Source organism: Ochotona princeps, chromosome 13 (genome assembly GCF_030435755.1).
Source record: "Ochotona princeps isolate mOchPri1 chromosome 13, mOchPri1.hap1, whole genome shotgun sequence".
NCBI lineage: Eukaryota > Metazoa > Chordata > Mammalia > Lagomorpha > Ochotonidae > Ochotona > Ochotona princeps.
In genome coordinates this window covers 7,844,274-7,866,439 of record NC_080844.1, presented here as the reverse complement: position 1 = coordinate 7,866,439, position 22,166 = coordinate 7,844,274, and the positions used below count along the sequence as shown (strand labels likewise).

The 22,166-nt window shown below is 53.2% G+C and overlaps 2 protein-coding genes across 2 annotated transcripts; both read right to left on the bottom strand.

Annotated features, from left to right (window-relative positions):
• Positions 1-676: 676 nt before the first annotated feature.
• LOC131481714 (anthrax toxin receptor-like) lies at positions 677-4,947 on the bottom strand. Its single transcript, XM_058671770.1, has 3 exons — positions 4,777-4,947; positions 3,732-3,812; positions 677-925 (listed from the first exon to the last, which is right to left on the bottom strand). The coding sequence occupies exons 1-3, from the start codon at positions 4,927-4,929 to the stop codon at positions 716-718; spliced, it is 444 nt and encodes a 147-aa protein (XP_058527753.1). The 5' UTR covers positions 4,930-4,947; the 3' UTR covers positions 677-715.
• Positions 4,948-4,993: 46 nt separating this feature from the next.
• LOC131481766 (anthrax toxin receptor-like) lies at positions 4,994-21,774 on the bottom strand. Its single transcript, XM_058671890.1, has 15 exons — positions 21,300-21,774; positions 17,373-17,444; positions 15,979-16,050; positions 15,087-15,168; positions 14,947-14,980; positions 13,892-13,971; positions 13,742-13,810; positions 13,337-13,420; positions 13,187-13,247; positions 10,909-10,998; positions 8,319-8,388; positions 7,883-7,961; positions 6,175-6,498; positions 5,262-5,285; positions 4,994-5,005 (listed from the first exon to the last, which is right to left on the bottom strand). Exons 1-15 carry the CDS (start codon positions 21,545-21,547, stop codon positions 4,994-4,996), a joined length of 1,401 nt encoding a protein of 466 aa, XP_058527873.1. The 5' UTR covers positions 21,548-21,774.
• Positions 21,775-22,166: the final 392 nt, after the last annotated feature.

The following is a 22,166-nucleotide window of genomic DNA, read 5'->3' as shown; positions in this document are numbered from 1 at the left end:
TAGCGTAGTGGTTAAAGTCCTCGCCTGGCTCGTGCCAGGATCCCATATGGCCACTGGTTCTAATCCCAGCGGCCCCACTTCCCATCCAGCTCCCTGCTTGTGGAGTGGGAAAGCAGTTGAAGATAGCCCAAAGCCTTGGGACTCTGCACCCGTGTGGGAGACCCAGAAGAGCTCCTGGCTCCTGGCTTTGGATTGGTTCAGCTCCAGCCGTGCACTTACTTGGGGAGTGAACCATTGGACAGAAGATCTTCCTCTCTGTATCTCCTCCTCTGTATATCTGCCTTTCCAAAAAAAATAAATAAATCTTTAAAAAAAAAGAAATTGTGAAGTAAACATGGAGACCTTGACTGTGGAGAGCTGAGCATGAGGAACTCAAGGAGGCCTCTGGGACACACTGGGGAGGAGACACAGGGTTGTGCTTGTGTTTCAAATGTGTGAGGGGACTTTCCTCCTGGGGAATGTGACACACATCCCTGGGAGTCCCAGTCCTGAGTGACAGGCAGGGCTGCTGGGACAGGGACTCACCCATCCTTGGTATCCCCATGACACCAGATGCCCTGTCCCACCAGGTGCACAGTGCAGCGTCTCCCCAGGTGACAAGCCCTTGACATTGGTGACAGGTTCTTACTGCTCTGCCCATAAAATAAGTGTCACGTTCAGGTCTGCTGAGCAAATAAATCCTCTTCATGTGGGGTGTGGGTGCGTTGAAGTTGGGCTATGGGGGAGGCAGGGACAAGGTATTCCTGTAGAGCCCTTGATCCCTGGCTGGAGGCAGTGGCAGGAGCCTGGAGGAAGGCCTGGAGCACCTGTCTGGGAGGTGGTGGCACTGTGGGCACCAGGTGAGGGGGAGTCTGTCCAGGTTGGGCTGAAGGCACGCACTTGGGTTGCAGGGGTTCTTCATGAGGGTGAGACTGGGCCACCTCTCCTGGAGGGAAGAGAAGAGACAGAAGGTGACCTAGAATGCTTTTTTTCATTGGGAAACAAACCAGACAGCATTGGTGTGGCCAGTTTAATGAGGCAGAAGCATCAGGACCCAGAATGTAGAAACTGTCAAAACACCTCAGCCCAGTGGTCTGAATAGCAGCCTGAAAGAAGTCCTGGATATCATGCTGAGAACCTGTGGCCTTCATCCCTGTCGGGTGCCAGGGGCTTGGCGCCTGTGGTTTGGGAACTTGGACTGGGCAGATGATGTGGGATTGCCTTTGGGAAGGACTGAAGGTGCTATAGCTGGGAGAGGAATGTAGTTCCAACAGTATCCATCAGAGGGAAGCAGAGGGAAGTTTTTGGATGGGGGAGATGGCTGCCCTGGGACCAGGAAGCCAGCCAGGAGACAAGGGGATTTACTACACCACTGGCTTAGTTCCTGGACAAAGGGGCCAGGATATAAGAAGTGGAGGCAGCTCTAGAGCTGGAAAAGACAAGAAATCCAGATGTTCCAGATTCTCAGCTGGGAGCTGAGACCCTGGGGTCTGCTTGGTTTCTGCTCTGAGGCTTACAGAAGCAGCCTGGCCCTGACAGATGCAAAAGATGCAGCCAGCAGGATGATCAGGCTGGACCCAGGGGCTGCATACTGTGCTGTGGACCAGCTAGATTTGAAACTGAATGCAAGTCAAAGCCGCAGTGATAAGGTTTACCTCCCTGCCCTTATCTGAGCTCTGCAGGCCTGCCAGCCCTCAAGTGGGGACTGAGGCAGCCCCACGAGGAGTCACAGAGACATCTGTCCTGCACTGTGTCTGGTGGTGTCACTGGGAAAGGCTTGATGCCCGGGGCACTGTCCACCCTAGGCCCTTCCAGTCCTGCCTGCCTGAGGGCAGGTGCAGAGGATGGGGGCTCCTTCCTCCCTGCCTCTCCCAGGGGAACTGTGAAGTGCAGGGGTCGGCTGGGCTACTTCTGAAAAACTGCAGGAACTGGGGTACAACCCAAGAATGGCTGTGGGTCCTCTAGCATCCCGTCTCTCCTTCACCCCTGCACAGTTTGCTTCTTTGGTAGGGACATGGCTACCACACAGGTGCCACCTTAGGTGTGGAATCTCCCACCTCTACTTCCTGAGCTACAGAGGCCTATGGTTTAATGTGGGGTCAGCCCTGGGCTCCTGCTTCTGCTGTCTGTGTTGCAGCTGTGAAGGTGCCACTTGCAACACCTGATTCAGCAAGGTAGGTGAACACCGTGAACTGGCATGACTATGTCACATGGCCTTGTCCTGCCCCTCTCTGAACTCCATCCCACTGAGCCCACAGTCAACATTCCACAGCAGGGCCTGCAGCCTGGTCCTGCCCATGGATTCTGTGGCACATGGGCTTGAGCAGCTCCCCCTCTATTCAGGCCCACTCTTCCCAGTACATCTGGGTTCTCCCCAATCCTTCCTGGGTCTGTGTGTCCTGGGTCAAGCATCCTCCCATCCCGTGGGCAGAGCTCTGCTGGGACCAGGGCCGGGAGAAGGCCTTTCCCGCTAGTCCCTGCTCTCCTCTGTCACCTGCTAGCCTGGGCAAGTGCACTGGCCAGTGTAGCCCCCACATGGACCTTGGCACTACACACCCACCAGACCCTGCCTGCATCTGCATAGAAAATTTCAAGTCCATGGTCAGGCCAACCAGGGAAGGGTGCTCAGGGATGGAGGACTAAAACCTTGCAGTGGTGTAGGGGACCCAACGTGGGGGACAGCAGAAAGAGTGAGACTGAGGCAAGTTCAAGTCTAGCTCTAGGAATCGCACATGTTGAGAGGCAAGACAAATCACTCAGGCCCTCTGTGCTTCAGGTCCCTCAGGAGACTGGGCACACAGCATCAATTGTTGACATTCTGTGAAGATTATGAAGGTGCCCACAGGGACACCTGGCTCACAGAAGCGCTGGGATAGCACAAGAGCGACAATTAGAACACTGTGGCTTCTCCTCATAGACAGCAAAGGGGGTGACAATGGAAGGAATTTCCACTACCTGGTAAGCTGACCAGGGCTGACCACACAACACTTACGTACAACCACACACAGCACAATGTATTTGAAAGTTAAAGAATAAGCATTTTTTAATGGAATCGAAGTCATGGCATTAAATCGGATTTACTGACATGCCATGCTCCTGAATCAGAAATCATCCCCAGCAGGGAGGCAACCTCATAACCATGCATGTGGTCTGAACCGCATTGTACAGGGGCTGCCCAGAATGGCACAGGGGACACTGCGACATGGGAAGTGTCCTGGGGATTCCTTCTTTCTGTGTCAGCTCTAACTTGAGCCCACTGCAGACATGCCCTGCATGCACCCTCGCTTCCCTGCCTCTAGGATTTCCCACCCCCATCTCCATGCCCATGTACAAGCACCTCCAACCCACCAGGCTTGACCTCCTGTTGAAGGCCACCTCTGCAGACTGCCATCCCTAAGCCAGGACTGGAGGGGCCTGTGGTCATACTTCCCAAAGCAATTGGGCTAACTCTCCTCAAAGTGTTCACGAGAGGCCAGTTCTGTCCATCGGCTGGTGTCTGTCTCAGGCACAGAGAAATCTTCCCGACCAGGCTAGTCAGGCAAGGTAGACCACACATCTGCTGCAACCACATTCCCAGCACTTCTTCCCAAGGGACCAGCCATGGACACACGTAGGGTTGCAACAATGCATCCTGGACATTCCTCTTGGCACCCACCCACCATGGCTCTCAGCCACAGCCAGAGAGGACAAGTGTCAACAGCAAAAGCAGTGGTGATTGTGCCCCAGGAGACAAGTCCCTATGCCCTGCTCACCTGCTCCCTGGACCGACACCACATCAGTGGCAGCTGTTGGCAGCTTGGTGGGATGATGTTGCACAAGGGATTCAGATTGCCCTGAAAAGCAGATGTAGCCATGAGCAACCAACACACACCACCTCCAGAAAGCACCCAGATCTCCCTGCCCTGGGACACACTGGGACACCCTGAGACCAATCTCCATCCTCATGCTGGGCAGGGTACTGGTGCCCTGTGTGTTTATGGGGTGCTCACTGAACACCATGTAGAGTTGTGGAATGGTGCAGGAAGTGTGGGATTCAGGGCTGATTGAGGGGAAAGGTTCCACGTGGAGGGATACCTGGGGGACAAATGGGCAGGTCACACAGTGCACATGGGGATGGGTCTTGGCTGGAGCTCAAGGAATGGGGAGGGGCCTGCCTTGGGGGGACTCAGGGAGAAGTAGTGAGGACCCCTGTGCTGTGCTGAAGAAACAGGCAGGAGTCTGAGAGCCAGGGAAGGTGAAGAGGAAGCAGCTCCCAGGCCGGAAAGAGCCCTGTGGGGCCCTGCAGTCTGGGTCCCAGGCGAGTGCAGTGGTCTGCTTAGTTCCCTGAGGCTGTGGCTAGGCTTGTTTGTGTCTAGCATGGTCAGGGGACAGGCAGGGCTGCCTCACAGCTGCCCTCTGAGGCTGCAGAGGAGCCGGAAGCTCCCTGGAGCACGTAGGGGTCTTATCCTATAGAGATAGGTGCTGGTCTACTCCTACCAAAGCCAGGCACTATGGTCCCTTGACCCTGTCCTGGTGTCCCTGGCTGCTGCTTGAGCAGGGGACATCCTCTGTGATACCAGGTCAGCCCTTATATAGAGGCTGGGTGCTAGCAGAGAGGGACAGAGCTGGTTTGGGATGGGCTTAAGGGCAGAGCAAATCTGTATTCTTGTGTCCCTTCAGCATGGATATGAGGGCTTTCCAGGGGGTTCCAATGATCCAGTCCAGTACTGGCCAAGACATGCCCCTCTGTCTAGGCCCATGTCCTATAGGGCAGAGGCTCAGCCCAGCCTCACGCCCCTCTTGCAAGAAATGCCTCACCTGCAGCCCTCTTCTCATGCACATCCCCCGGCAGGTACAACAGCAGATGATCACCGTGGGGCACACCGTCACGGGTGGTGGAGGGGGAGGTGGAGGACGGTCCCTCTTGGGCTTCAGGAAAGAAACACAACCGTTCACATCCTTGCCTGCCATTGTTAGGGACCAGAGCCTAGAGCCTGGAGATGCTCATCCACAAGACCAGTCCAACCGCAGCAGCCTATGCAAAATTCTGGGATGGACAGGAACCATCCCAGAACCTGCCCGCCCAGATTCTCCAACGCACTGTGACTTCAGCAGGCCCAGTGTCCAGAGGTGCTGCGAGCATGGAGGGAGCTGTCTGGGACATCCCTGAGCGTCCCAGGCCCTGTGACCACCCTCTGCCCCCTTAGGAGGGAGACAGTGGGCCTGGGCCTCAGGGTGCCGTGGCTGAGGGTCCCTGATCCTCCCAGGCAGAGGGCAACACCAAGACCAAATTCCATACTGACCTTTACTGGCGGGGGCTCTTCACGCTGTAAAATTAAGACACAAGGGATCTGTGTGGGCCTTTGTGGTAGCCTGATCTTGGGCAGCAACACAGCACATGTGTCGGGTGCCCCTTGCCTGTGGCACTGTGCCTGGTACACTCTACTTCGCAGCTGCAGGCTGTTGCAGAGTGGGGAGCTGCCTGCTCCTTCTGCTCTTGGCTGACCTGCTTCGCCCCTTCCCTCCTGTAGGCTTCCTTGCTTTTCTGCTTGTAGCAGTTTCCTAGTGCCTCTTGGCTTTTGCTCCTGCCCTGCTGTACCCAGGGGCCTGGCCACAGCCTAGCACAGTGACCTTCCATCATCACGCCCTGATATGGGCCTCATAGTCTCTCGGGGAAACAGCTGGCAGAAGCTTCAGTGTCACCCAGTCTAGTATCCAATGCATTTTGGTATTGGGTGGTGACAGATAAAACAATGATGGAAAGATTAGGAATGTAGGGGCAGAGGAGGCCCCCAGCGGTCATTCATCCTCTCTGGTCTGCCTTCCCCTTCCATCTGTGTTCTTTGGACTCTCTCCTCTTCCCTCCCCACACAGGTCACCCCATGAGCCCACACAGTATGGTGGCTGAGAGGTAGTCCTGGTCTCAGGGGCTGGGGTGGCCTCTCTCTGGGAACCAGCGTAGGCCTTGAGCCAGAGCTCCAGTGTCCCAGGCCAAGTCCTTAGGACCAGCCAGACTGGCGCAGGAGGCCCTGGGAGAGGCTGGGCTAGTGTCAGGAGCAGCCATGGGAGGATAGGGTGTGTGGCTCTGCTGGCTCCTATGATGACCATGAAGCCTGTTGCCAAGTGACTAGAGGCAGGCTCAGGAGCTGGGACAGGTGCATGTGCCTACACGGGTGGAAGGGCCTGAGCCCTGCCTGGGCAGGCAAGTGCACTCACCTTGTGGCGTGTTACCCAGAAACAGCACAGCAGCAACAGGAGCAGTGGGATGGACAGCCCGATGGGGATATAGATGAATTCGCCATCGTCTACAACGTCTGTGAAAATCGTGACGGGCGGCAAGGTGGTGGTGGCGGCGGTAGTGGTGGTGGTGGTGGTGGTAGTGGTGGTGGTAGGGGTGGTTGTGGTCGGGCTGGTGGTTGTGGTGGTGGTGGTTGGGGCAGGGGTGGTAGTGGTGGTGGTGGTGGTGGTGGTGGTAGTGGTGGTAGTGGTGGTCGTGGTGGTGGTGGTTGTTGTGGTAGTAGTTGTGGTAGTTGGAGAGCGCTGCAGGAGGAATAGCTCCACTGGGCTCATGGTGGCCATGGCAGGGAGTGGCCAAAAGGCTGGTTGCATTCTCCCCAGCTTCCCCACTCTGGCATACCCATCACCTACTCCCCCTTCTTGGGAGAGAATCTACAGGGTTAGAGGGAGGGGCCAGACCCAGCAAGTGACAGACCACTACCAACTATCCCCCCTTGCTCATGGTGGATCTGTCCCAGCATGGAAGGCCCATGAGCCCTATAACTCCTCATCCCCAGCTATCACTGCTCCCTTGGTAGTCAGTGCAGGGCTTAGTGAGCACCTCCAGCTCCAGGTTCTCTTAGAGGTATAGGTCCAAGGATGGGGCTGGAGATCTGGGGCTGGATCCCAAGGTCTGTCCTTCACATGCTAGCTCAGCAGCATTGAACTCCCCATGTGCCTCCCATTGGCACGGGAACATGGATGAACCCCCACCCCTGTGGGCACCTGTGAATGTGCAGAGTGACAGAAAGGGCGTGCTTGACCTTCACACCTAGGCAACTGCTGGCTTCTCCCATAAGCAGGTGCTGTGCTGATAGAAGAGGCCATGGGGGAAGGTGGGAAGCAGGCAGAAGAGCCAATGCCTGAGACACAGGCTGGTGACAAGCAGCAGCACAGCATGGTTGATGGGGGTGGCATGGTCTGGGCTGGAGACATAGAGCTGGGCCGGGGTTGGCTGCAAAGGGTGCCTGTGATTGGCCTGAGTAGCTGTATTGGACACACAGGTGAATCCTTTCACAGCTCAGGGCATCGGGAACCAGACCCAGAGGGAGGACTGTTAAAGCCTTGGGTTTTCACACCCTGGGGCCTGACATGAGGTGCTGGTCGTGGAGGTCTTTCTCTTCCTCCAAGATCCGGCCTTCCATACATAAGTGGTCCTGGGGCTCAGGGTATGGGCAAGAGAGGGGGAATTTGGAGGGGTAGGCACCTGTGCAGTGGCCCCAGCCTTCCCAGGTGCATCTGCCTGATCTAAGCCCTGCCCCATGCACCTGAGGACTACCCTTTACCAGCAGGAGGAAAACTCCAATCTGAAGAGCAGAGTGGCAGGAGGCATGGTAGGGAGCCTCAGGGAAGCAGGTAGGAAGCAGCAGGCAGGTGACCAGTGACAGCAGGGGTTTGTCCTCTGTGTGCAGCTTACATGGGAGAAGATGAGGGGCTAGATGCACAGCTGGTACTCTCTCAGACATACACACTCCCTGGATGTAGTCTCCTTGTCAGAGCCTCCACATGCCCTATGTCTTGGACATACCGCCCAAGTCCACATGCCCCACCTTTGCTGGAAGCAAGATGGAGTCACTTTCTGGGTCTGCTCTGGGACGCCCTTGCCTCTCTCTGGCCTCCCCATTCGGTCAGACCCCCTTGCACTCACGCATTTTTTGCTGGTGACGTTGAGGTTGTTGCCCAGGAACTGTTGCCCATTGTCGAGGCTGACTTCAACAGTGAGCATCCTAAGCCCCAGACAGGTGCCGAGAATGAGAAGCAGGTTGGGAAGACACAAAACCTACCGCGCTCCTTAGTGAGATGTTCCCCTCTGGACGCTGTGCAGTCACAGCAACCAAGAATGGACCATGGTGGGTCATGGGGATCTCATCCCCAGTGGAACAGGCTGCTGAGTGGCTTCTGTGCCTAAAGCCATTGTGGCCAGGGAAGGGCCAGGGAGGGTTGTTTGGGGTCCTCATCCTTACTCTTCCCTTCTTCCCAGGTGTGCTGACTTAGCTGTCAGGCGGCTGGAGCACCCACACCAAATATCCCCAATAGTGGTCAACACTGACCATCAATCTCCTGTGAGGTCTGCATGGACTTACTGCTGTGGCTGCTTTATAACTGGGGCATCACAAATTATCTGGTCTTCAGTCACACTTAAGGGTCTTACATCTAAAAACAAATCATGGACAAAGAATGTCAACATGCATATCCTTCCACTCCATCACGCTGCACTGCCCTGGGCCAGCAGAGTCACACCGAGCCAATGACCCACTTGTCCTCCCCACCTGCCTCTGCTGCTCACAGGCACCTGCTGGGCATGGTAAGGCCCCAGGGCACCATGCACTGTGTGCTGCTCCAGGAGGAAGCCCAGCCAGGGAGGGAGTCACTGGTGAGGACCGAGGGTGACAGGCCACAAGACAAAGAATAGAGCAGCACAAATGCCCCCAAAGGACAACACAGTGATGAGGATGAGTGGAGGGAGGGCCTGGGAACCGAGAGGCAGTGGCAGCTGTTGGGTCATGGGTGACCGGGTCATGGGTGACCTGTTGCATGTGTGTCCTGGAGAGAACGGAGCATTTACATGTGAGATAACACAGCACCAGGGGCTGCTTCCACACTCTCTGCATGGAAGGTATCGGGACATGGGGTAGGGGTTGGTGACTGCAGGAAGCAGGTGAGCCATGGACATCACATGGTTCCTGCTGATGTGGGCACTGTGGACCCACTGTGAGCACAGCCAGTGACAAGCAGTTGAGTCTGAGGAGGTGAGGATGGAGTCAGTCTGGAGGTGCATTCTGAACTGTGGAGTGGCCTGTGCCAAGGCCCTGAGACAGCGGCAGCCGAGTTGGCTTGGGGGGGAAGAAGTGAGCCAGGGTGGGTGGACCAGGTTTTACTCTGAGTTCGTACTTCTCTCTGGGTTTGCTGGATTCCAGACAGAGGCTGGCCAAGACGCAGTGGGACATGCACAGGGCTGATGTAGGCATGGAGCTCACGGCAGCCACCCAGGCTTTGAGCAGAGCAGATGGGTGGAGATGATCCTCATCGCGTCTCGCCTCCACTTGAGCATTCTTCTTCATCCCATCCAAGGGGAATTCAAAGCTGCACTGAGATACCTGACTGCATCACCTTTGATTCAGAGACCAGGCCAAAGTTTGTATTGATTCTCTATCCTCTCTTTACATTTTTTCGGATGTTGTCTCCTTCCTCTTCTAATAGCAGTCATTTTAAAATAGTTGCACATTTTGCCAAGGTAAAACTGGAATGCTAGAATCTAACTTGCATTTCAGATGGCACTTCTATTTTGTCTCCCTCTATACCTGAGGTCTCTAAGGCTCTTTCTTCCACCCTGGTTCATGAGACTCAACTGTGGGTTCTAACATGTGAACCTCAGAGGATCAGGAGAAATGATGGCAAAGGTTTGTGAAATGAAGGCTTGGTTACCTGTGTGGCATGCTGAGGCTGCCCATCTGTCTCAGCCGGAGAGATCCTGTCATTGGAAGCTCAAGCCAGAGTAAGAAGGGGTGGGAAGGGCAGGTACACCCTGCCCGTGGAGGGAGGCAGCAGCTCATCTCAGGCTGGGCACAGGGCCCAGCATAGCCAGGATTATGGGAAAGGAATGTTCAAGACACCATTGACCAGTGAGCAACTGAACATCACTTACCACAATCAGCATCTTCCGTAGTGAGCACAGAAAAACACAGTTTTAACCTCTCCTGGCTTCAGGGTGCCCTCTGTTTTCTAAAATGTTACTCCAACCTTTAAAATGGCATTATCGGGCCTGGCAGCATGGCCTAAGGGCTAAAAGTCCTCGCCTTGAACACGCCGGGATCCCATATGGGTGCCGGTTCTAATCCCGGCAGCTCCACTTCCCATCCAGCTCCCTGTTTGTGGCCTGGGAAAGCAGCCGAGGACAGTCCAATGCTTTGGGACCCTGCACCCATGTGGGAGACCCAGAGGAGGTTCCAGGTTCCCGGCATCGGATCGGCACGCACCGGCCCGTTGCGGCTCACTTGGGGAGTGAATCATCGGACAGAAGATCTTCCTCTCTGTCTCTCCTCCTCTCTATATATCTGACTTTGTAATAAAAATAGTAAATCTTAAAAAAAAATAATAAAATGGCATTATCTATCTTCATCAGTCATCTAAGCTCCAGCAATGAGCAACTGGACACGGCTACTTTAGGCTCAGACACTGACCAAGAATAGGTGGCAGTCTGCAACTGTGGCTTTCCCGGGCAACAGGGCGATGGTCCCTGGTGCTGGCCCAACTTAGAGTGAAAGCCAATGACCCCAAGGACACCCATAGGTTCCCTCTGGGATCTTCTGGAGGCTCCTCCATGAGGTTGATGGGCCCCACCTTCCCCAGCACCTTTTACTTTGAGGAGGCAGAGAGCCCTGGCACAGTGTCCTGGGGATGCTGTGGTGTGCCTGACCAGACTCAGGGACCTAGGGCTGCTGCTTTTCCTATCCATCCAGAGAAGAGAGAGCTGAGGACAAGGTCAACACCCTGCCATTCTTCCTGAGGGCTAGGTCAACGCTACTGGATGTTCTTGGGAACCCTGGGTCTTATCACAGCCTCACTTTCCAGGTGCAGATCCCCTTCCAGTGTCCACTCAAAACTGGTAGCAAGGACTGGGAGGGTGGACCAGCACTAGGACATGTGACTCGGAGACTTGGTGCAGCAACTTACAGACAGGCTTGTTTTTGCCTAACTTGAACTTGCAGATGACTCCTTGTGCGGTGTTAGCGAAACGTCCAATAACAGTCACTTTGTGGCGGGCTGCAAGGAAGAGTTCCAGTGTCACTCAGGCCTCAGAAGCCCTCGTGCCCATTCCCAGCACTGAGGTCCACAGAGCTCCTCCTAGAAGCGGGTGCCTCTGTTGCCTTCCTAACCAAATCCTCATCTCACGTTGTTTTAATGTCCAAGAGGAGGTGTTGGACTGGGCTTGGAGTTTTGGGCTCTGGACCCTCCTCCACAGACCCTGACCCACAGAGCCCCATGAAAGTCTCTCTGCAGGCTCTGTTCCCCTGGTGCTCCCTAAGGCGATAGAGCTACAGGTGGTAGTGTTCAGCCAAGCCTTGTGATGGGAGTCCCAGCAGCAGGAATGGAGATACAGCAGCCCATGCTGGTCCAGAAGCACAGGCCTGAGTGCCTGTGGGGTTCACAGCCCTGTGGAGCCTGCACAGCTCGTGGGAGTCTCTGTGTCCACAGACTGAGAAGTCCCCAGGAGCAAGGCCAGGTTGGACACAGGTGAGTTAAGAAACTAACCCACACCTGCTAGAGGGAGGATCCTGTCTGAGCTGTAGGTGCTGAGACCACAACCTGGAATGGGCTGCCTCCCTGCTTCTTCCTTGTCCTCCAAAGACCACACCCCCCCAGCCTCAGGATCCTCAAACATTTCCCCATACATGGTATGTCCCTGCCTCTGAGTCAATCCTATGGGAGGCACAGGGAAGGTGGAGGAGCAGGGATGGATAGGATGGCCCTGGGTCTTCCAGTTACAACCCCAACTCCTTCACCTTCACCACTGCCCCCTGGCCATGCTTTGTCCCATTTCCAAGGTCCACCAGTGTAAGGGCAGAGCTGGTGTGTTTGTGTGCAGGAACCTATCACCTGGGCTCAGCTCCCCAGGAAGGGGCTGCCAAGGGGTGGGGTAGGAATGGAGCTGAATCAGAGCAATGTGGGGGACAGGCTCAAAAGGAAGACACCCCAGGGGAGGGGCCTCTTCCCCAGCCATCTCACTTAAGGCCCCCCAACTTGTCCCTCCTGGGGAAGTAGGAGGGGAACCCAGAGCCAAAAAGCAGCTGGGCTGAGAATGGTTCCCAGTGGGAGAGGAGACTGACAGCTCCTTTCTCCCTGTGAACTGCTGAGGGTGGTGGGAGCTGAGCTTGCGCAGGCTTCCTCAGCAAGGGGGAGAGCCCAACTCCCAGGGGCTACACGCATCGTGGCTCTCAGCATGGACGCCTCTGAGCAGCTAGTGCAGGTCCCTTCGTATTGCTAGCATGTGAGTGTCAGAGGCAGTGTGACCATTCTTGTTTCCATCCACTGAGGGATGGCCTGGGTCTTGGCCCCATTTTGCTCTTGGACAAACTGCCTGGATACTTTTGGAACTGACTCAGCCTTGGGTGTCTTGGATGAGCCCTACTGGTTCCTCTCACCCTTGCCTGTCTGGACTGTTCCTGCGCATTATAGGCTGCTTCCTCCCACTGCCTGCTGTTTCTTGTATCCATTCTCAGTGGACAGGGTATGTCTCAGCTTTGCCAGAAAACTTTGTGTGATGAGATTAAAGCGGCAGCCAGCTTCGCTCACACGTGACCTCCCCCTTCCCACAAATACAGGAGGTACTTCTAAAGGGGCATGGAAAACAGGATTTAAAGATAAATTTCTTTTGATGCAAGACGGTTGAAATGAAATCTATGCATACTTGAGGTCTTGGAAAAGCTCATAAAAACGTGCATTATTTCAAAGCTTGCATGGATCTCAACAACATTGGCATCAAAGTGAATTGAGATTCCGGTTCTGTTTTCCCATGAACTTGATTTTGAAGTCCCTGGTTACAATTACTCGCCAAGCTCCACAGTTGTACATATGAAAGCTGCACATGTGCCTGCTCCAGGTACACTCACGCACATGCATGTCATGTTTCCCATGTATGCAGATGCCCATATACACCCTAAGTATGCTCAGCAAATATCAGCTCACAGTGCTTCCATCATCCTCCAACAGACTACATACACACACTCAAGACACACACACAAGGGCACAATCTCATCCCCATTGCCATCTGCCATACTTTGCACCCACAGGCAGCCTCCACCCACACATGAATACAACACACAGATCACAAAAGACAAGCACATCCTTCACACACTTACCAAACACCACTTAAATCATACAACTCACCTCGCACACATTGCACCCAGACATACCCCTGCTGCACACATGGCCTTCTGCCCCCAGCTCTTACCCTCTGCACACACAATGTTCTTGAGAAGACGCAGAGTTGGAGGGCAAATGTCTTTAACGACCTGGAAGGAAGATGGTGGGATGCAGGTAGTGAGACCCTCAGGGCATCAGCAAGAGGACTTAGGGCCTGCTCCCTCGTAGCCCCACTCACCTGATCTGTGATGGACACCAGGCGGTCGTATCCCTCACCAGGGAGCATGAGTGTTTCTTCTGGTCTGGTTGACAAACCTGAGAGCTAAACAGATGTCAAGATGTTTTCCTGCCCCCAGCCTGGGGCTTGGTGAGGCAGCAGGGCCCCATGCCCAGGCCAGAGTCTGCCCTCCAGGTTAAGGATAGTGGAACACCAGGATGAGGGCCAGACACCAGCTGGTGGTAGAAGGAAGCCCTCCACCCACACCTCCCCACCATGGGGTTTGAGCCTAACTTAGGTGAAATCTCACTTTAGGTTGTCTCTTGCCCATCCTGTCCGGTGTGAATCAGAATAGCCCTCTCCCCCCACTGAATTAAGAGGCCACGGGCGAGGCTCCAGGCACCATCTGGCAACTTGTGCTGTTACCTGATCATTGGTAGCTTCGTCAAAACCCACAGAGTAGACAGATGCCCCCAACGACTGACTCTCCCTGACCTGGGAGACAGAAAGTGGGGAGAGTGGATCTACGCACACACCAGAAGAAGCCCGATGCCTGTGCCTAAGGACTGTACTCACTTTTGCCTTGAGTCTTTGGAAAAACATATCAGGCAAAGCTTGACTCATAAGGTTGATGATCACGCTGGGCCCAACGACCGCTGAGAAGCCAGAAGTGGTCAGGTCAGCCAGGGTACCAGCAGGCCCTTTGCCAACAGCCTCAGACTGCCCCAGACTGCCGGAGTCACACCACCCACATGCAGGGAGGGGGACAGGGGTTCCCATGCCTCATCCTCCTTGAAGCCCCTGCCTACCCAGATCCCAACACTCACCCCCCCCACACAGCCCCCAGTGTGAGAAGGGGACTTGGCCCAGACCCCTGCTACACAGCACCTCACTGAGGTGGCTTGAACTCCACTGGACAAGCCTGGCCACAAGGGCAGCTCACGTCACCCATGGACAAGCACCGGAAGGTCATGGAAACAAGAAGGGGCAGCCAGAATCTCCTGGCCACTGCAGACTCAGTGCAGGTGAGGCTCTGGGCTCTGGGCATTGGGCACTGGGCTCTAGGTTCTGGGTTCAGGCTCCTGAGGTTATCCTTGTGTCCAGAGGTTCAGGACACTGGTCAGCAGTGCTCAGGCAGGGAGCCCCTGGGTTCCATCTGTCCACTCTCTCTCCTGTTCCAGACCCTTCTCCTTCTTGACATGCTCTGGGAGCCACAGGGGGGATGGTGTCAGCTCTGGGTAGGGAGACCTGGACCTAGGAGGTAAGGGTCCTGAGGAAAATGAGTTAGGGAGAAAGACAAAGAGGAGGAGGAGAGGAGGAAGGCTGTGCTTTCCACACAGGATGCTCAGTCTGTTCAAGGCTGCCCAGCACTGTTCTCCCTTCCTGCCACTGGTCCCCCGTGGAGGCCAGGCGCCTCCTGCCCACTCACACCCACGGACATGTACACTGCCTCCAAGGCCTGCTCTGGGCCATGCTGGAGCTCAGAGAGATAGTGGGGAGGTTGAGGCTGGGAGACGGGTTGTGGGGGAAGGGCCTTCCCCAGAAGCCAGAGGCAGGGAAGGCCCAAGGAGGATCCCTGTTTGCATCTCTCCATGGGCAACACCTTGCTCTAGAGTCCCCAGGCAGCTTACGTTCATTTTTGGCCTTTATGATCTGCTTATTGATCTGCAGAGAAATGAAGATGTCATTACAGGAAGACAAGGCAATGACCCCAGGAATGCTCTCAGATCCCAGAACCACAAGTCTGTCCCCACCCTCTAGTGGCCTGTACCTTAGCCAAACCTAAGTCCGCCAGTGCAGAGCCAGCCCTGACGCTGTATTCAAGTCTTCTCAGGCCCCTCCGGATTTTTTCCCTGCAAAGAAAGCAGAAGGAAGAGTCTGTAATGAGACAGCTCTCAGCGGTGCTGCAGCCTTTGTGCCCAGACAAGCTGGGCAGCAGAGAGCGTCCTTCCAGTCAGCCTGTCCCCCCTCCACCCTCTGGCCTACCACTGACCTCTGTCCCTGACTTCATTCCCTCCCCCTTCCCTCTGCAAAAGAAAGTCAGATATGTGCCTGCGAGGGAGCCAGGGCTTCGTGACCACCTCTGCTTTTGGATCTGGAAGATTCAAGCTGAAAGTGGTGGCCTGACAAGGGTCGTCACACCCACAGGATGACAGATGGCCTGAGGACAGGACTAGGACAGGCAAGAGAGGCCTCCTGGAGTTTAGGCTAATCCCACTTGACATGAGCTGGTAGAATCCAGACCAACCAGAGCCTGGAGCATGAGGTGGCTTTGCGCTTTGGGTAAGGACAACCTGCCAGCAGCTGAGCTGTGAGGTGCCCAGGCCAGGCCCTCCCCAGGAGCTGGGGAGTACAGGCATCAGCTCAGCCTGCAGAAGCCATCCCAGCCTAGTGGGGCTAAACAGCTCCTTCCCAGGTTCTGTTTTCTCTCTCCCACATCTACAGAACACTCAGCACTCCCAAACCTGGGCTGGGCAACCTACTCCTCTTCCCACTGGAGGTGGGCTGAGGGAGCGAGCCATGGGCGGGGCGGGGTGGGGATATCCCTGGTTAGCCCACTCTGTGCTGATGGGCTCCCCCACTACCCATCAGAGAGACCCCTACCCCATCCCCTCTGAAGTCCCAGGCACACCAGACCTGCTGGGGGCCACAACCTCACTGACCTGTCTGAGGTGAGATCCAGGATTATGTTGCCCTTACAGCAATAAGTGACAAAGGAAACCCGCAGCTTGGGGCTGGGGAGAAAGCACAGGATTGTGACAGTCTGCCAACTTCCCTGCTGCCTCCAAGACATCCCTCTGAGACTCCCTGCAGCATCCCATGCTTGGGGATTCAGTGGCTGATGCACCTGGAGCCTCATGGATGCGAGTGCATCCATGCTTTGGCATCCTGCTTTGCCCCTATACCCAGAAAGCCCCAAGAGACATCCACAGCCACACCCAGCAGCTCACACAGCATACAGGTACACAAATGACAAACAGAAATGTGGGAGCGCATATACAAGAGTATCCGTGATGACACAGACACTCAGGTGAGGCACCAGACACAGGACATATGAGAACATGAACTCAGCACATATGAGATTGCACACAGAATATGTGATTGCACAGACAGAACAAGTGACATGATTAACAGAATGTGATCACGCACCAAACATGAGAAAGCACAAGAGCACAGGTGAAGACATAGAACATGTGATCACATGCAAAACATGAGAGAACACACAGAACGTGTGATGATGTGAGCACACACAGAGACTAGGTGGGGGCACAGACTCAGGCACTTCTCCCTGAGGGAGTCCCTCCACCTGGCCTCTTGTTAACTGCTTTGTCCTCCTCCCATCTCTAGGAATCCTCTCACTCTAGGCAGCTACACACACACACACACACTGCTAACCACTGCCTTCCAGCCCACATCTTGGTGCCCTGCAGCAAGACTGCTAACCCTGCCTGGCTCAGCCCCCCAACTGCACCTGCTCTGGGACACACCTATTTGACCTGAGGTCATTGCCCTGTCTTCCTGGAGCTCAACCTTTTTGGTGCCACTTCCCTGATCGAAAACCTTCCACAGCTCCCATGGGGAATCCTAGCCCTTTGGCCTGGAAGGACAAGTTGCCAAGGTGCTGGCCCTGAGCTAGCAGCCTCATTTCCCAGCTCCCCAATGGGGACCTGCTGTCCCCAGAGCACTAGGGTGTGGCTCCTGTAGTGATGTTCCATTGCCCCCATCTCTGACCCATCCTCCCAGATCCCTTCTCAAGCCCTTGGGTAGCCATGGAAATGTCTGCCCTAGGGATCCCCTAGGGATCTTCATGTATCCCTCACCTCACCCTGTAAGACCTTTGTCCCTCAGCTCTGGGCCTGCCTGACTCAGCACTCTCTGCCCCATCCATGGATCCATGGGGGGTTTGAGAGCTTGTGGGTCCACTCCATACATCTGATTACAGTCCCGCACTGTTCTGGGCTTCTAAACCCACAGCATGGAAATACAGTGTGATCAGCCAGCCAGAGGCCAAGCCACCCTGGAGCCCAGTGAAACCTATTGTGTTAAGAAGCAGTACTTTTTGGTGACTTTCTCCACAACCTTCTTCACAAACTGGTAGACAGGCTCCCAGTCTCTCAAATACGAAGATCTGAAAAAAAAAAAAAAAGGGCAGAGACAAACCATCAGTGGGGTGAGGCACAGCCATCATAAGAAATGGGACCTGTCTTCCCAGCACATTCCTTCAGGTGAGCTGCAGGCAGCTGCATGGGAGTCCTTGCCCATGTGCTGCCACTGTCTAGTGGGTAGCAGTGATGGAAAGGGTGGTTGTGGTTGTACCTCGGGCTTGCTTAGAACCCAAACCACGCTCCAGTATGATAGCCCAAAGGCCATCTGGACAAAGGCTCTAAGTATTCTATGAAGAAGAAGCAGTCAGTACATCCATGTAGAGGTGTCAAGAAGACATCAACGAAAAAAGAATCCTCAATGACACACACACGCACACAGATACACACATACAAATGGAAAGATATCCCATCTTTAAATGCCCAGATTGCCTGCAAGTATCTGGATCTGTGAATGTACTGAGGTGGGCTTCGTCAGCCAATAGAGATTAGAGAGATTTTCTCAATCCTGGTGTAACAAAGCTGACAGTATCTCGGAATGATCAAAACCACTTAAGTAGCAACAAGGGATCACTGTTTCCCACCTTCAAGGTCTCTAAGGTGTCACCAAATGACCATGCCCCATCCCAGGGTGCTGATGCAGTTTGACAGCAAGGGGTGGTCCCCCATCTTCCCCGCTTATAGTCACAGAAGAAAAAAATATAGGAACTGAAACATTTATCTCATCCACCTTCCTTCACACTGCTATCCTTCCAAACCTAATCAGAGACTCATATGGTTATACATCCCTCTTAATTATGTAATCACTATCAAAAATAATAAAAAAAAATTCACATTGCCCAAGGACTCTCTTGATTCAGTGCAACTTCTATCAAAGTACAAATGGAATTTTTTACAGAATTATCAACAAACAATCCTGACATGCAAATGAAACTATAAAAGCCAAGGTAATCCTGGGGGGGGCGGTTGGGGTAAAATAAATAAATAAGAAAGATGAGGCCTCACAGTTCCTGGCTTCCAAACATAGCACTAAACAATGATAGATAACATATCAATGGCATAAAAACTGATTGTGGAATGAAGAGAGAATCCAGAAATTAACCTATGTACATACAGCCAACTGATTTTTGACAAAGATATAAAAAAAAGTTGAATAAAGAATCTTCAATAAATGATGCTGGCAAAGTTGTACATACACATGCAGAAGAATGAAATTAGATCCCTACCTCTCACTGCATCAAAATTCAACTTTAGGGTGAATCAAAGGCTCAAACCTAAGACATGAAACTCTGAAACTGCTGGAGGGGAGCTTAAAGGAAACATTTCAAGATGTCAGTTTAGGCACTGATTTATGGGCAAGAAGAGCCAAACCAGAATAAAGCAGTTACAGGGGATTCAAAAGCTTTACCTATGAGAAATAGTGACCAATGGAGTAAAAAGACACAAGGTTGAACAGCAGAAAATATTTACACACTACTTATTTGATACAAGATTAGCGAACAGGCTATATCAGCACCCAGAGCTCAACAACAAATTAACCAGCAACCAAGCCAAGAAACAGGCAGGGACTGGCACTGTGGCATAGCTGTTAAAGCCACTTCCTGTAAGGCAAGCATCCCATGTAGACACTGGTTCCAGCCCTGGCTGGCTTCACTTCTGGTCCAGCTCACTGCTAATGCACCTGGAAAAGCAGTGGAAGTTGGCTTAAGTATTTGGGTCCCTGCACCCACCTGGGAGACCTGGAAGAAGTTCCTGGATCCTTGCATTGGATGGGCCATTGTGGCCATTTGAAGAAGGAACTAGCAGATGGAAGATCTCTCTCTTTGCCCACCCCGTTCTCTGTAACTCTGCTTTTCAAATAATTAAATAAATATTAAAAAGTAGGCACAGGGACTGAATCAATATTTTGCAAAGTAAGAAACACAAAATGCCAACAATATATGAAAAAATAATCAATAGTCAATGTTAATAGCTAGAAGGAAAATGCAAACCAAAACCATAATGAAATATCACCTCACTCTGGTCAGAATGATAGTAACAAAACAGCAGAGAGTAACAAATGCTGGAGAAAATGTGAAGAAAGAAAAAAAAATTTTTAATTATTTAAGAGAAAGAAAGATCTTCCATCTGCTGATTTACTCCCCAAATAGCCTCCGTGGTACTGAAATTGGTGCGCATATGAGATGTCAGCATCACAGGCATCAACTTAACCCACTGCACCACAAAGCCTACCCCAAAGCGGAACCTTCATACACTCTTAGTGGAAGTACACACGGGTATAGCCACGATGGATAATAGGATGGAGATCTCCTTCAAAACCAGAATTGAAACTGCCGTTTGATCCAGCAAACTCGCTACTGTGGGCTCATCTGAAAGACGTAAACTCATTTCTCAAAAAAAAAAAAAGTCCTTCTATCATGCTCACTGCTGCACCATTCACACTAGTCAGGCTATGGGCTCCACCCACACTTGCATTGTCAGGTGAAAAAAAATATGCTTCCTATACACAGGGAATGCTACTTGATCATAAAAAGGGTGAGAGTCCACAAGGGGTGGAACCAAACCAGAGGAGAGACAAATGCTGTGCATTCGCCTTTATATGTGGGAGCGCAAGAAACTCAGTCTGAACATCCAGCAGTGGTAACTGGAGTCAGAAAGAGGTGATAACAAAGGTGCTTGGAAGATGAGTTTAAAAATCAGACCAAAGGAATGAGTTCACGGGGTTTGTTCTACAGCTGACGGTCATCCACAACAAACGGCTGCACACTTTATGAACCAACAGCATGTGATGTCCTGATGAGTGTTTGCATGTACTGCTGGAGCAAACTGATGGCCACGCAGGTATACAAATATTGCTAGTAAAAATTCTTTAAATATCCTACATATGCCACACCCCAAACTATTGAAGCTAATAAATGAATTCAGCCCAGTTGCAGTGTAAAAACCTAACACACATGGACAGATGTTTGGCCTAGCAGCTATGGCACTCACATCCCATCCATTCCTGGCTTGGATACACAAGCTCTGGCTCCTTACTCCAACTCATTGAATTGCCATGGTGATGCCTTGAGTAAATAGATACTGTCACTCACGTGGGGAGACCTGAATTGAGCTCCTGGGTTCTGGCTGTAGTCTTCACTCAATCCTAGCATTGGAAGAATTAGAGGAGTGGGTGATGGCTCAGTAGCTAAGTCCTTGTCTTGCACATGCTGGGATCCCATATGGGGGCTAATATGTCACAGCTGCTTCACTTCCCATGCAGTGCCATACTTGTGACCTGGGAAAGAAATAGAGCATGGCCCAAAGCCTTAGGACTCTGCACCCATGTGGGAGACCTGGAGGAAGCTCCTGGCTCGTGGCTTTGGATCAGCTCAGCTCTGGTTGTGGTGGTCATGTGGGGAGTGAACCAATGGATGGACGATCTTTTTGTCTGTATTTCCTTCTCTCCGTAAATTTGCCTTTCCAATGAAAATAGATTAATCTTTCTTTAAAAAAAGGAAGTTGAGGAGTAACAGTGAATAGGGTTGTGCATATGCATTCACACGCTCTTTCTCTGTAGGGAAGTGGCTGGCACAGTCACCTTAAACAGGCATCAACACAGGGTTCCAGGTCAGCCTGAAATCAGACTCAGCAGCTTCAATAAGGAGGTCGGCCATTCTGCAACACGAGCCCATCTTGCGTACCATGGATACCAGAAGCACAACAAAGAACAGAGAAAACCTGAACCCTTAGTTTGGGAAACACCAGAGTCTACTGCTTCTAGGATAGAGGCCTGCTCCTGGAACCAGGTCAGCAGCCTGGGCTGCCTGCTCCTGTGTGCAGCACCTGGGGAGCCCATGCTGTGAGAGCCTCCTGGACTCAGGGCTGGAAGGGCCACTCACTTGTCCAAGTTAAAGTAGAGGTCAAAGGTTGTATCGCACACTTTCTCCCCACCCTTGTCCTTTTCCCACTGTCGGCGTTTTCTGGAGCCAAGGACAAGTACTTGAAGGTTTGTTCTGTTAGGGTCGTCAAGCTGGAGGCTTCCCAAACCAAGTGGCATTAAGGATAGCGGTGGTGGCAGCAGCAACAGCAGCAGCAGCAGCAGGAGGAAGAGTGGGGGGACAGGCGCGTGGGGACTGTGGCTCCCCATCAGCTTGGCTGTTGCTGTGACTCTGTGACTCCACTCACTCTTGGGTGCTGTGGACTTTCAGCCAACTCCACCTGTGCCTGCCGGTCCGGCCCTTGCTGCCCTGTCACCAAGACCCACTGCGGCTTCAATGTGGTACCTTCACAGAGCACAGGGACTGGGAGGGTGGAGCAGATGGTGGTGGGACCACCTGCTCTCAGCTCTACCTGCACAGCTCTTCTTCCCCCTCCCAGAGGGCAGGACCCCTGGGATTATGATTGACAGGTAGGTTGTCATGGTGACTTTGTGACCTGCAGTCCTGCTCAGTGCCCTGGGTGTGGTAACAGCAAGTGGAGGTTGTACCTCTTGGGAGGGGTGGAAGAGGAGATTTCCATGGTTCCTTTCTCAGCTTTTGCTACCTGTAAGAGGGAAACTGGGATGGAGCAGCTGTCAGGTTGATTTCTCCCTTCCCCCACTGATTAGACGTCTCCGTGTGGTCCTCATTTGCATTTCCTAATTACTGACAGGACTGGTCAGCTGCTTACCAGGAAGTGCCATGCCCACGTTTCAGACTGCGACACGGACTCATGCACACCCTTACAGAGCGTGAGTAATCCAGTTGCTTCTCGTCTCCCGCTGTGAT

Coding starts and splice junctions, on each gene's coding strand:
- LOC131481714 (XM_058671770.1), bottom strand. CDS start 4,929: ATGGCAGGCAAGGATGTGAACGGTTGTGTTTCTTTCCTGAAGCCCAAG. Junction 3,813..4,776: donor GCATGAGAAGAGGGCTGCAG/GTGAGGCATTTC, acceptor TCTGCTTTTCAG/GGCAATCTGAATCCCTTGTG. Junction 926..3,731: donor GGTGTCGGTCCAGGGAGCAG/GTGAGCAGGGCA, acceptor TCTTCCCTCCAG/GAGAGGTGGCCCAGTCTCAC.
- LOC131481766 (XM_058671890.1), bottom strand. CDS start 21,547: ATGGGGAGCCACAGTCCCCACGCGCCTGTCCCCCCACTCTTCCTCCTG. Junction 13,972..14,946: donor CATAAAGGCCAAAAATGAAC/GTAAGCTGCCTG, acceptor CTGGCTTCTCAG/CGGTCGTTGGGCCCAGCGTG. Junction 6,499..7,882: donor ACGTCACCAGCAAAAAATGC/GTGAGTGCAAGG, acceptor TTCCTCCTGCAG/CGCTCTCCAACTACCACAAC.